The sequence below is a fragment of the Scleropages formosus genome, chromosome 15 (assembly GCF_900964775.1).
Source record: "Scleropages formosus chromosome 15, fSclFor1.1, whole genome shotgun sequence".
NCBI classification, from domain to species: Eukaryota; Metazoa; Chordata; class Actinopteri; order Osteoglossiformes; family Osteoglossidae; genus Scleropages; species Scleropages formosus.
In genome coordinates this window covers 25,434,877-25,447,702 of record NC_041820.1, presented here as the reverse complement: position 1 = coordinate 25,447,702, position 12,826 = coordinate 25,434,877, and the positions used below count along the sequence as shown (strand labels likewise).

General features: G+C 40.2%; 1 protein-coding gene across 1 annotated transcript in view; it reads left to right on the top strand.

Annotated features, from left to right (window-relative positions):
* Positions 1-12,610, top strand: part of wdr25 (WD repeat domain 25) — a 55,418-nt gene extending 42,808 nt beyond the window's left edge. The window contains exons 4-7 of the mRNA XM_018764076.1: positions 10,017-10,147; positions 10,608-10,778; positions 11,028-11,168; positions 11,980-12,610. Of these exons, the coding sequence (XP_018619592.1) occupies positions 10,017-10,147; positions 10,608-10,778; positions 11,028-11,168; positions 11,980-12,201 (665 nt within the window). The 3' untranslated portion in view covers positions 12,202-12,610. The remainder of the gene's footprint in view (positions 1-10,016; positions 10,148-10,607; positions 10,779-11,027; positions 11,169-11,979) is intronic.
* Positions 12,611-12,826: the final 216 nt, after the last annotated feature.

Genomic DNA, 12,826 nt, shown 5'->3' with positions numbered 1-12,826 from the left:
CAAAGAAGCTTCTTTTGGTGTGCAGCATGCTGAAATGACCAAATGTAATGACCAAATGACCATGTAATGTAAATGTTTATATGTATCTCTCAAAAAGAATTACTAGGAAGGTGATTTGGAATCGTCAATATTCGGATAAAGTTTGATGCAGCTACTCGTGTGATGAACATTGGTTCATACGGTGGAAAGAAACTGTCTTTTAGAATCATGCGTCTGCATCTTACTCTCTCTCTCTGTTAATGTAATGAACACATTGTATTTTCTATGAGATGTACGTCGCTTTGGAGAAAAGCGTCTCCTAAGTGAATACATGTAAATATGAAATCTCTGCAGTTTGGAGATGGTTATAAATGACAAATGCAAATAGAGCTGTTGCAGAACCCTTTAAATGCTTCGGTGTTTTTATTTTTCTTAAAATTTGTAAATTTTGTGGAAGCAAAAGGACAAAGGATTTGAAATTCATTACAGCTATATCCAAGATGTTTGGAGAAACCTATCACTTAAGTAGTTCCACCCCTCCTAGCTAAGGTTCTGGGTTGTGGAGGGTCAAAAAAAAAAAATCAGTTTTCGGATTAAAAATGGCTCATACAAAATGAATTTAAAAACAAAACACCAGATACTTTAATATTTGTAGCTTGTTTCTTGTTGTTATATTTATTTTTTGTTTAATTATTAACAATTAATTAATTATTAATCAAATTAATTAATTAACTAACTAACTAACTATAATTGTCCAATACAGGAGAAAGCTAAGAGTCTATGCAGGAAGCACAGGGCGAGGCAAGACAAGGTACACAGAACATGGGACGGAGATATTGTGAAGATTTAAGTTGTAAATGTGTTCACACTTAGTGAAGTGTATTCACTTTTTTATTATTTATTATTATTTGTCTGTTAAGTAATCTTAATTATATTATTTCTTTTGAATTCTGCACACATTAATGTTAAACTGCATATAGAGAGTTCTAGGATATGAATCACCTCTGTAACTTGGAGCCGAGAACAGCAGGCTAAAAGGCCTAGACTAGCTTTTATTTTAAGAACACAGTGATAAATAAGTGCCATGCTGTAGTAAAAGACAGAACAAAGACTTGCACAAAAAGCACGCACGCACACACACACACACAAGGCACAGGGAGGATTAACATGAATGCAGCTGTATGTCCTTTGCAGGTGTTCTCTTTCTCTTTAAAGTGATGCATTAACACCTGGTGAAATGCTGCCAAAATAATAACGAACTATTTTTAAACTTTATTGTGCCTCATCATTGAGACTCCAAAGAACCTGAAATTGTCAGAAAAAAGATTGATTTGCAAGTTGAAGTTTATAAATATACTTTCCATTTCGTTTTGCAAAGCTATTAATGAGGTACTCTGTAGTGTTACTAACAAACGTTTAATGTTAGACTATCTTCATTTGACCATATTAAAGCTTTATTCACACCATTATATGGGTATTTATGTTATGAAAGCTGTTTGTATGATTGTGTCATGTACGGGTGGCTGTATTTGTGTTGCCATGGTGGCACAAAGAGAAGCGGGAGGATGGACAGTGTCCTCATCACCCTTTATTTAGATCTTTCCCAGCAGTAAAAGGACATTCAATGTACCATAAGTTTGTCTGCAGTCCTGCTCCCTGGAAGAACTCAACATGCCACAATGATTTAAGTAAATGAGTTAATATTTACAGGTTTATAGTTCATTTATTTTAGTTTATAGGGGCAGTTGGTAAGTGCAGTGGTTAGAGCTGCTGCTTTTGGATCCAAAGGTTGCTTGTTTGAATCTCACCTACTGCTGTAATACCCTTGAGCAGGGTATTTACCCGAAATTGCTCCAATACAAAATTACCCTGCTGTATAAATGGGTAAATAATTGTCAGTAGCTTACTGCTGTAAGTTGCTTTGGAGAAAAGGACCAGCTAAATGAATAAATGTTAATAGTATTGAATATGCTGTTACAATTGAAATTATTGATATTAGATTGACATTAGATGGGCTTTTCAATGTAATACAAAATTTTTCTCTCTTGCACTAAGCATAATGTTCACTTGAATATTTATTTCATGTTTACCTTGCTGTCATTTTGAATGACTACACTGAACCGATAACCGGGGGCGGGAATCGTTGATTGGGGTTGATTTCATTCCTACAAGGTTGTATAGTCTCTTGTATCTTTGTCAGGATTGTACAAAGGACATATATGGATATAAAATGACTTTAATTGGCAAAAGTGTTTCTGTACTGAATTATAAGCCATAAATATTTGTTGCAATTTTTATTGTATGGGACTCTGTTATGTGAGAGATGGGTGTGTAATGTGCAGTGTTACTCATATTCATCCTGCCTAGAAGAAAAATACTTGAACTACTTGTAATTATGTTGAAATAAATGTGCTGCTTTGAGATGTTGTTTCATTATATTCTGAGCATTTTTTTCCTAAGGCTTTTTTTGTGGATCACATGCAAAAGAAAAGAGCATGTTAGCAGTAAGATCCCACATGCTTCTTATCTCCTGTCTTAACTAAGCTAATTAAGTTTCTTAATTAAAAAGTGAAGAATCCCATTAATAATGTAAGGGACTGATTTTTTTTTTTTAATTATTTTAAAAATTTTTAAAATTTTAATTTTCTCCCCAAACATTAATACAGGATCTGGGTGACAGATTTGCTACCTGTCACTCTAATGCAATGTGAAAACTATACAAAAAAAATTGAGAAGAAAAGGACAAATGAGTGAGAACTTCCTCTTTATAGAGTACCTGCATTAATGTCTTCAAGTGGCAACTGTGCTATGGGGTCACACATGGATGATATGTGTGTGTCACAGATGTATTTATATGTTAGGGAGGTTAGGGAGCTTCACTAGTTAGTTTAGAAACTTCTCTCATCATTTTATGTCACAGTCTGTATATTGCATAATGCTGTCTATTATTGAAATTTTCCATGTCTTTAGTTAGCTTTAAGTGCCTAGTGTCTAGTATCACTACAGTTCATTTTGCTATATCATAATTCATGCAGTCTTCTAAAATGTCATTTCAAGGAAAATTGTGCTTTAAAAATAACAGGGCTCATGCTTCAAATGGGGTTGGGCAGACCACTCAAAACCAAAAAATATTTGTATCCAAGTCATTACCGGTTTTACTAACAATCCTAATTAAAATGTAAGCAGTTTAAATTCTGAAATACTACAGTAAATAGGACTTAACCTTGGAGAAATCTGAAGATGTCTTGAACATAACATCGACTCCTTTATGCAAGTTCAGGGAACAATATGGTGTTTTCAGTTTGTTGAAAATGCTTCACAACATTGATATTTCTTCAGTTATTAAAGGTTTTCTTTTATGCTCACAACCTGGCATACCATCATTGACATACTATCACCATGCTTCTTAGCAACATTGGATACTCAGTTTTTGGATCACCTTGGAGACTCAGTTTTTAGGTAATAAAAAAGATTTTGTGAAAATAACATTAAAATTGAGGAGAACCTCGCAATCAGCACTTCCAGAACACAGCATATGGGAGAACTGAGCGTTGTGTGTATTGTCGTGTGTGTTGTCATGTATGTTCTTCCATGGATGCTGTGTTCAGCTGTTTTACTTAGTGTAGCCTATTTACTCTGTGATGCAAAATGTAAACATGTTGGGGACGAAACTGCTTATATGTGAGTTTTGCATTATGCTGACATTTTTTCTCTATTTACTGATTGTTTGTTAGATAGTTATGCCTTGCTACCCCTCTTAGGGCATAGGCTGACAACCAGAGCTCTCCAGGCATCTCTCTCCTGAGCCAGTCTCTGCAGCTGCCCCCCAGGTATAGCCAATCCTCTTGACATCTGCCTCCAAGTCAGGACGACCAGTGTTTCTTGGGTGGCATCTTTTCCTCTTCCCCTGGGGGTTCCATGTGAGGGCTTGTTTAGTAATGCTAAAAGTTGGTCTACGAAGGGTGTGGCCTGTCAGTCTCCAACTTCATTGACGAATCCCTTGATCTAATAGCTGCTGTCTTGTACGTTGCCACAGCTCCTGGTTGCTGATGGTGTCAGGCTAGCAAACCTGGAGGATTAAAGAGGTGTTAATAAAGGTCTGGATCTTTTTGTTGGTGGTAACATTGGTCCTCCATGTCTGAGCTCCATAGAGTAACTGACTTCATGTTGGTGTCAAAGAGCCTGATCTTGGTTGCGATGGAAAGGTCTGCCTCTGATCCCCAAACATTCTTCAGCTGAAGGAAAGCTGCCCTGTTCTTGCCTGTCTGGACTCCAGCATCTCCTCCTGTTCAACCCTGCTTGTCCATGATGCTGCCAAGGTAGGTGAAGCTCCCTGCCTCTTCCAGCGCTTCATCTTCCAGCAAAGTCGTGCTGAGTTGTCTGCAAAGATGCTGGTCTTTTCCTGCATCTATTGCCGGGTGTGGGAGAGGAGAGCCAGGTTGTCAGCAAAGTCAAGATCGTCTAGCTCTGTCCATAACGTCCATTGGATGCCATTTCGCTTCTGTGCTGTGCATGTCCTCATGAATCAGTCTATCACCAAAAGGAGCAAGAAAAGCGACAACAAGCAGTGGTACTTCACTCCCAGTTGCATCAGTGAGTTCACCGCCATGGGCGATCATGCAGGTCATGCCCTCATTGGAGTTCTTGATGATGTTTGTGATCCTCTCCAGCACCCCGTAGTGTCTCAGCAGCTTCCAGAGGTCTCTCAGACAATGCTGTCAAACGCCTTCTTTTAGTAAATGAAGTTGACATACAGGTGCGAGTTCCACTCCAGTGACTGCTCCAAGATGATGTGCAGTGATGTGATCTGATCGATGGCAGATCTCTCCTTGCGAAACCTAGCTTTTTGATCTTGGAGCTGTGAATTAACGTTTTCCTTCATTCTTTTTAGAAGGTCCCTTTGAACACCTTGCTTGGGATGAACAGTAGGGTAATCCCTCTGTAGTTAGAGCAGGAGCTGAGGTCACCTTTCTTGGAGATCTTGATAAGGTAGCCCTCCTTCCAGTCTGATGGGACGTGTTCATCTTCCTAGATCTTCTTGAAGAGGGGATAAAGCATCTCCACTATGCTCTCGACATCAGTCTTAATCGCTGGGATGCTGTCAGGTCCTGCTGCCTTGCCGTTTCTCAGCTGCTTTATGGCCTTGCAGATCTCCTCCTTCATGGGCACATTACAGTCTATTGACAGGTTGCTGTCAGTTGGACAGGTTTCCGGTGGGTCCTGGGGGCGGGGTTGGTCTGTTCAGCAGCTCCTCAGAATGCTCTGCCCATCTTCTCTTTTGCCCTTTCTCACCAGTGATAACATGCACATCTTGAAGGGACCTTCTGAACTTCCTGTTAATGCATACATGATCTGTCTAGTTCTCGATAGATAGGTCCAGTGATACCCAAGTTGCCTTGTGTATCTGCCTGTGAGTGAAAATGATTCTGCCAACGACTAGGTTGCTTGTGGTGCATACTTCTACAAATCTCTCCCCGTTGTTGTTCATCTCTCCCAGACCCTGCTGCTCCATAACCTCCTTGTAGCCCCTGTTGCTGCTGTCAATCTTGGTGTTGAAGTCTCCTATAATGAGGGTGATATCTCTCTTTCTGGGTGGCTCTGTATTATGGTCTGCAGCCTGCTATAGAACTCCTCCTTGCTTTGTTCCTTGCTGTCATTTGTCGGGGCATAGCACTGGATGATGTTCATGTGAATCCTCCTCTTTCTGGTTCTAAAGTAAACTGCAGTTATCCTAGAACCATGGGCCTCCCAACCGTTAAGTGCTTTCTAGGCTGTCTTGGACATCATTAAGGTGACTCCCTGCGTGTGGGGCATGTTGTCTTCCTTGTGGCCTGAGAACAGCATCAGCTCCCCGGTGGTGAACCTCTTCTAGCTAGAGCCTATCTATCTCAACTTGCTGATTCCTAGGATGGCAAGGCTATAGGTCTTCATTTCAGCAGCCACTTGTGCTGTCTTCCCAGTTTCATACATGGTCCTTATACAGTATTTCATGTCCTAATGGTGATGGTAGCCCTGGTTGAAAGGATGGTATTCTGCTGAGTCACTTCCAGATACTTCTGGCTGTTACCACCCAGAGTCATATGTCCTCTTGATGAAGGTCCACTTCTCTCCCAGGTCTGGGATGTCCTGAGTATTTATTGTTGGTGTATCTGTAGTTAGGAATGTTTTACAGGAAGGGGTTGCTGGCCCCTCGCCCAGCCCTCCTTTCTCATCCAGGCTTTGGACTGGCTAAGGCAGAGTTATTTACCGATTGTATGAGCCAATTTGTTTATGAACCCAGTTGTCATGCCCTCCTTCCAGGGGGCTATGCTGCAAACTCCTACAGGATCTGGGTACATCTTTCCTGCCAAGCATACTGTAGCAGTGGGATAGTTTCATAGTTGCAGGACAGCTGGGATGCTTGAGATTTGGTCAGAAATGCTTAAATCACAAGATATCATTGTCTGGACTAGGAAGCTTTTTTTAATATTGCGTGAAATGTTGAGACTCTGGGCTTGCAGTGGGGATTGGAGGGTGTGTTGCATTTATGAAGTAATCACACTTCCGTGTGTTCATGGGAAAGCCTGTATTAGAGTAGTGGAGAAGATGCTTCAGGTATTTGCTGAGCCACAGATTCAAGAGGACCAGTGTACGGTTTGACCATGGAGCAGTCAGGGGTACTGAAAGGGTGGTGGGAATTTTCAAATCCAGGTAAATACAGTAATTGAATGTAGAGAAGGTGTACAGTTTTCTGCCCCAAGGTTTTCTGTAGAAAGTACTGCCTCTGCTACATTTCTTATACAGTAAAACATACCAAAACAGAACAGAAGTGTGGGACTGGATTAATTTGACAGGCTTCCACAGTCTTTATTGCTCCTATCTGGTGTTCGTAAAGGCTGGATTGAACAGTTTGTGAAGATAACATATTTTTATTATTTTATACGAAAAGTGTAAATGACTAAAATAGAGTTTAAAATGAATACACTGAGCAAGTAACTTAAATAACTCCAGTAAAATTAACCAGTTGTATAAATGGGCAATGTAGGTAGCTTGACATTGTAAGTCACTTTGAAGGAAAGTGTCAGCTAAATGAATAAATGTTATGGTATGACCAGCTTTCCTTTTCAAAAAAGGCATTTTTTTTTGCTTGTCATATAAAAATGAAGCTGTAGAAAAATGCATGATATAGAAAGACAGAAGTGCTATTTCAGGAGATGAAATGGTTGTTGGGACACCTCCAGCACATACGACAGGATGTCTGCTGGAGATTTCCTGTCACCATGATTCTTGGCAGCAATTTTGGTGCTATGATTTATTTTCTGCAGATTATATGGATCACATCTGTTCCCTTAAACCGAAATGCCATTGCTGAATAAATTAATGGCACAAAGAGATGAACATCTGAGGTGAAATCAGTGGCAGTATTAGCTGTTGGCCTGGTTTCACTTAGAGGATTCCTCTAAATGAGGAACGTGTCAGTTGTCAGCCCAAGAGAGGCAGGTTTTACTCTCAGTGGATGTAGTTCTGCTAATGATAAAGACTTTATATAGCACGTAGAGGCTAGATACATTACTTTGCTGCCCCTGGAGACAATTTAGTGGTGCCTGATTAATTTATTAATTCATTCTGCAGGATCCAGGCAAAATGAAAGTGCTTCCAAAGAGGCATGTGTTAAATCGTAGGTTAATTAATGTTCTAATAGCGCTACAGCGCAATTACCTTAAGATATAGCACTGACCTTTGTGCGGATGAGGCGTACAGCATTAATGTGAATATAATACTTTGTCGAAGCTCTAGGTATTAGGTGCCTCTTTGGTCTCCCCATGTTCACATATTTCAGCTTATGTTCCTTCATGTCTCTTTTGGAAAGTGAAATACAATAATAATTGTATAAATTTCCTTTCACACTTTCCCCCCTACTTTCTTTTGCAGTTCCATGCAAGTGTCTGCATCAAAACTTTTACACTTTACCCAAATTTTATGTCATCACTTTACTGAAAAGAGAACAACACAAAATTAAAAAAGCTAGGCCTTATTTTCTTACCCAGTGTGACACAGTATACTGTACTGTATTCAACCAGTGACAAACATGAAACTGTATTACTTCTTTTTTTATTAGTGCTCTGTATGCCTGTTCTTGAACATATTTACTGTGTCCTCTGAACTGTAAGCTGTTTTGGTGTGAACCATCCAATTAATTAATAAATGAATGTAAATACAGATGCTCCTTGACTATTGATTGGGTTACATTCTGATAAACCCATCGTAAGTGGAAAAATTGTAAGTCGAATAAGAATATAGTAGCGCACCTACCGAACATCATAGCCTAGCCTACCTTAAACGTGCTCAGAACACTTACCATAGCCTACAGCTAGACAAATTTAAGTAGGAGACACACATGGGCATTTAGTAGACATGATGGGATGTGAAAATAAAAAATAAAAAAAAATGCTTTCAACACAGTATTGATTGTTTACACTCGTTCCTGTGATCGCTACAGACACTGTGAGCGTAGTTGAGTGGATGCTGCAGCTTGCTGTCATTGCCCAGCATCGAGAGAGAGTGTTGTACGCATATCGCAAGGATGGGAACAGGTCAAAATTCAAAATCTGAAGTACGGATTCTACCGAATGTGTTTTGCTATCGTACCAACTTTGAAAAATCGTAAGTTGAACCATTGTAAGTAGAGGAGCATACATATAAAGCTGCTGATATAGCCGTATTATCTGTAGCCACTTTCCATGAATTTCAGAATTTTACATTTCCGTCTTTGATTCTTAGACTCAAAATGTTCGCCATGCAAGATAAAACTGTCTGCCATCATGTTGACTTGATTTCTAACTGTAGTATCTATGTTGACACCATTATACCTGCCCCAGAGTCTACAGTCATGTTTATTATTCTTGGTGACTGTGACTGTGGTAGTGTGAGTCAGTGCTCTGGAGAGAGGCTGATTTATCATGGAATTACAGAGTGGCAGACCATAAAATGCAGCTGTCAGCACGGTCGTCACATTGCCTGGACTCTGAAATGACAGTGACAAGATAATTGCCTCTCAGGATTTGGGGTGAGCAAAAGCCCACATTAGAGAGCAACTGATGTGATATTGCAAATTCATTGGTGGTTGAACTGCACCGGTGGTGTAGTCCCCCCCTTCACCTGCTCCTGCCACTGCTTCTTTCAGCACTTGTCACGTCTAACAGATATGTGCAGCAGGTAGGCTCTGCCCGTCATGTACGTAGAGTGAATCATTAAATCCTTATTGTCACTGCTATACTGTATAACCTTAGATTTATCACTGAAACATGGTGTCATCACTTATTTACTTCTGGAGACAGTAGCCATACCAGCTTTAGTTTGAAGAAGTTAGTAAAAGAGCATTTTCCTAATGTTCTGGTTTGTAGCCATAGATTGTAGCTAGATTGGTATGTAGTCATAATGAAAAATTTTTTGGATAAGTGTTTTTCTCTAAATTGTAAAAATCAGAGTGTTTTGATAGTCTCATTTTTTAATGGAGTAATGAGTAAATCAGAGTGTGTAATGATGCCTTTGACTGAGTGGTGTTTTGCAAGTATTAGGGTGAATTAAGTGCTTAAATTCAATCTCTCTTTTTTTGGAGAGCGCATTATAGTTATGATGTTTCTGTGCATTTGAAAGCATGAATAATTGATTGCTAATTACTCTCAAATTAACGCACAGCTTTAAAGCCTGTCGGGAAATTTTCGGCTGCAATGGAAATCTGCACTTCAACGCAATCTGCCTTTGCTGGTGCCACCGTTCATATGCTCATGTTAGAGAAGAGCCATGTTGTCTCCCTTTGTTTCGTTTGGCTTTGCAGCTATTATTTTTCTAGCAAATTGGAGCTTAAACAGAAAGCATTTGTCAAAACAATGGCGTTTTTTGTTCTTTTAATTGAACATTGGACGCATTATTCATCCATTTATTTTGTGCATGACAGCTTTTTACTGCCATAATAAACACCCACCTATGGATTTAGCAGGTGATTATCTCTAGTAATTACTCATGAGATGTATTTTATTTCTCTGTTGTGTTCCCAGGCCAACAGATTGTGAAAATGAGGAACCAGTTTAAAGTGACCTGTCTGGCTGTGCAGCCCAGTGATCCCAGTGTGTTCCTATGTGGGGGATTCAGCCCAGAGGTCAAGGCCTGGGACACCAGGGCCTGCAAAGTCAGCACCGTCTTTGCTCTTCATTGATCTCTTTTGGCATGTCACATGGTGTATGCTGTATTGTAGTACAGTAACACATTGTGTTACTGAATGGCTTACTTTGGAGTTGTCATGGATTGCTTAGTACCTTATGCTGTTGCAGACATGAAACCTTTTTTTCTGCTGCTTTGCACGTGGGTTTGAATAACATATACCATGTGAGGCTATCTTCACTTAACACATGAGTAATCACCATACTTCTGATAATCTCTCTGCACCCATTAGATGAGAAAATCACAGCTTTGAGTTGGAGACAACGAACCGATAAACAAAACCACTGAAACGCAAATGTATAGTTTAGTATTTTTTTTGTTATTTTACTATTTGGATGTAGATTTTACAGGTCTTGCAGAGTGGTGGTGTTGTTAGACAAGAAGACTAGGCCTTGAGAAGCCCCGCTCCGCATGTTCTGAACCGGCAGGTGGCGAGAACATACCAGGCTGGGATCCAGCAGACTCTGGACATCTTATTCTTGGCAGGGGGGAAGGAATTTGTCTCAAGCAGTGACTCTGTCAGCCGGGACTCTGCAGAGCGCACACTCATTGTATGGGACTTCCAGACCACAGCTAAGATCTCCAATCAGATCTTTCATGTGAGTAGAGGCTAAACAAGCCAGTGACATTCACACAGGCTAAAGGTGAAGCACATAGATTTTTTGTGCTTCTGACAAGCTTGCAGATTGACAGGAAAGTACAATTTAGGTCACATCCGTTAACAAAAATACATTACAGGTCACAGTGCTTAATTGGAAATAGACATGTTTCCGTTGTCTTAGGTGCATGTGTTTTACTGGTGCCAATGAGATGGATCACTTCCTGTTCCCTGTACTGAATGTGTGCAGGAGCGCTACACGTGTCCCAGCATGGCTCTTCACCCTCATGAAAATACCTTCGTGGCACAGACCAATGGCAACTATATGGCCCTGTTTGCAGCACAGAGACCGTACAGAATGAACAAGAGGAAACGGTATGAAGGACACAAGGTAAGTTCTGTTACTTAAAACTTACCACAAACTTACCAAGATAAGCACTGCTTTTTCTTACCAAGGTCAGCTCATGCTGCTCTTCAAAAGTGAAGCTTTTCGCCTCTACTCGAATGTGAAAATAAATCCACATTTATCTGTGTATATGTACAGTACTAGTCAAAAGTTTGCATGCTCTTGCCGGGAGCTAGTTTTTCCACATAGCCTTCAGTTAACAAGTTCCAGCAGAAAGTCACTCTTCCTAGCTGTTTTGCAGCAAGTCCCATAGATGCAGGGCAGTCATGGCTTTGCTTTCACATTCCTATTGCGCAGGTATGGTTTGCTATAAGTATTGCCAAGGTTGGCCTTGTGTACTCAAACTTTTGATTGATAGTGTGGTACTGCCTATACAGGGGGTCCCCGATTTACGATGGGTTTACGTTCCCCAAAATCCATCTTAAGTCAAAAATATCATAAGTCGAAAATGCATTCAATACACGTAATAATACACACCTCTGCATGACAGAATGGGAGATGTGGATTGCTGCCGCTGACCAGCATCTCAAGAGAGTATCACACCACGTATCACTGGCCCAGGAAAAAATCAAAATTCAAAATTCAAAGTACGGTTTCTACTGAATGTCTATTGCCAGCTCACCATCGTAAATCGGGGACCACCGGTACTGTAAATATAGTAAAGCACCAGTCAAAAGTTTGGGTGCACAAGGCCAATCTTGACAATACTTCTAGCCTGTGTGTCTGTGTTACATATATATCTACACATGTGCACAAACAATCAGACACAAGAAGTGTTCTGTCTTTCCTGTACTAGGTTGAGGGCTATGCGGTGGGCTGTGAGTTCTCTGCGGATGGGACAGTGCTGGTATCAGGCAGCTCCAGCGGTTCAATCCACTTTTACGACGAGCAGAGTACCCGACAACTGCGAGTCCTCCAGGCACATGGACAGGCTTGTTTGTGCACAACGATGCACCCCGTGTTGCCTGCCGTTACCGCCTCCTGTGACTGGGGCGGAGAGCTCAAAATTTGGCACTGACATATTGGTGGAGCATGTGGTCAGGAGAAAAATGAACAGAAGGGCTGCCCAGCAAGGACAAGCATGAGCTTGTATAGAACTCATTTGATTGCTGATATGTTCAACTAGCACATACACTCTCCACGACAGGTACAATCTACTAAATGTGAATATTACAGATGGGAGGTCAATGCATATTGGAATTTCTTGGATTCAGTGAAGATTTGTAATTTTGTGTACCTAACTTAATAATGGTAAAACCCATTGTTCTATATGTTTTTGGAAGAAGAGTGTGAGCCACAAATATGGAAACCTAGCAAACATTTCATCTTAAAAACAATGCCATCAATATTACTTTAATATGGATGATTTTTTTATTCATGTTGGTCAGACAAAAGGATGTTCATACTAACTTCCCAATTAAATGTACACTTCAGCTTACATGTTTGTTTCCAGGTGGTTTTAATGTTTGCGTTGTGTTTACAAAATCTTGCTTATTAATTTACAACTTGATGCTGTGTCACTGCTTTGTACAAAATAATTTTTATATTCCAAACATGATTTTAATTCCCAAAAGTTCTTCAGGACTGGCAGCATCATGTGTTCTGCAGAGAACATCTATGCTGAATAATGTTCAGTGTAAGAA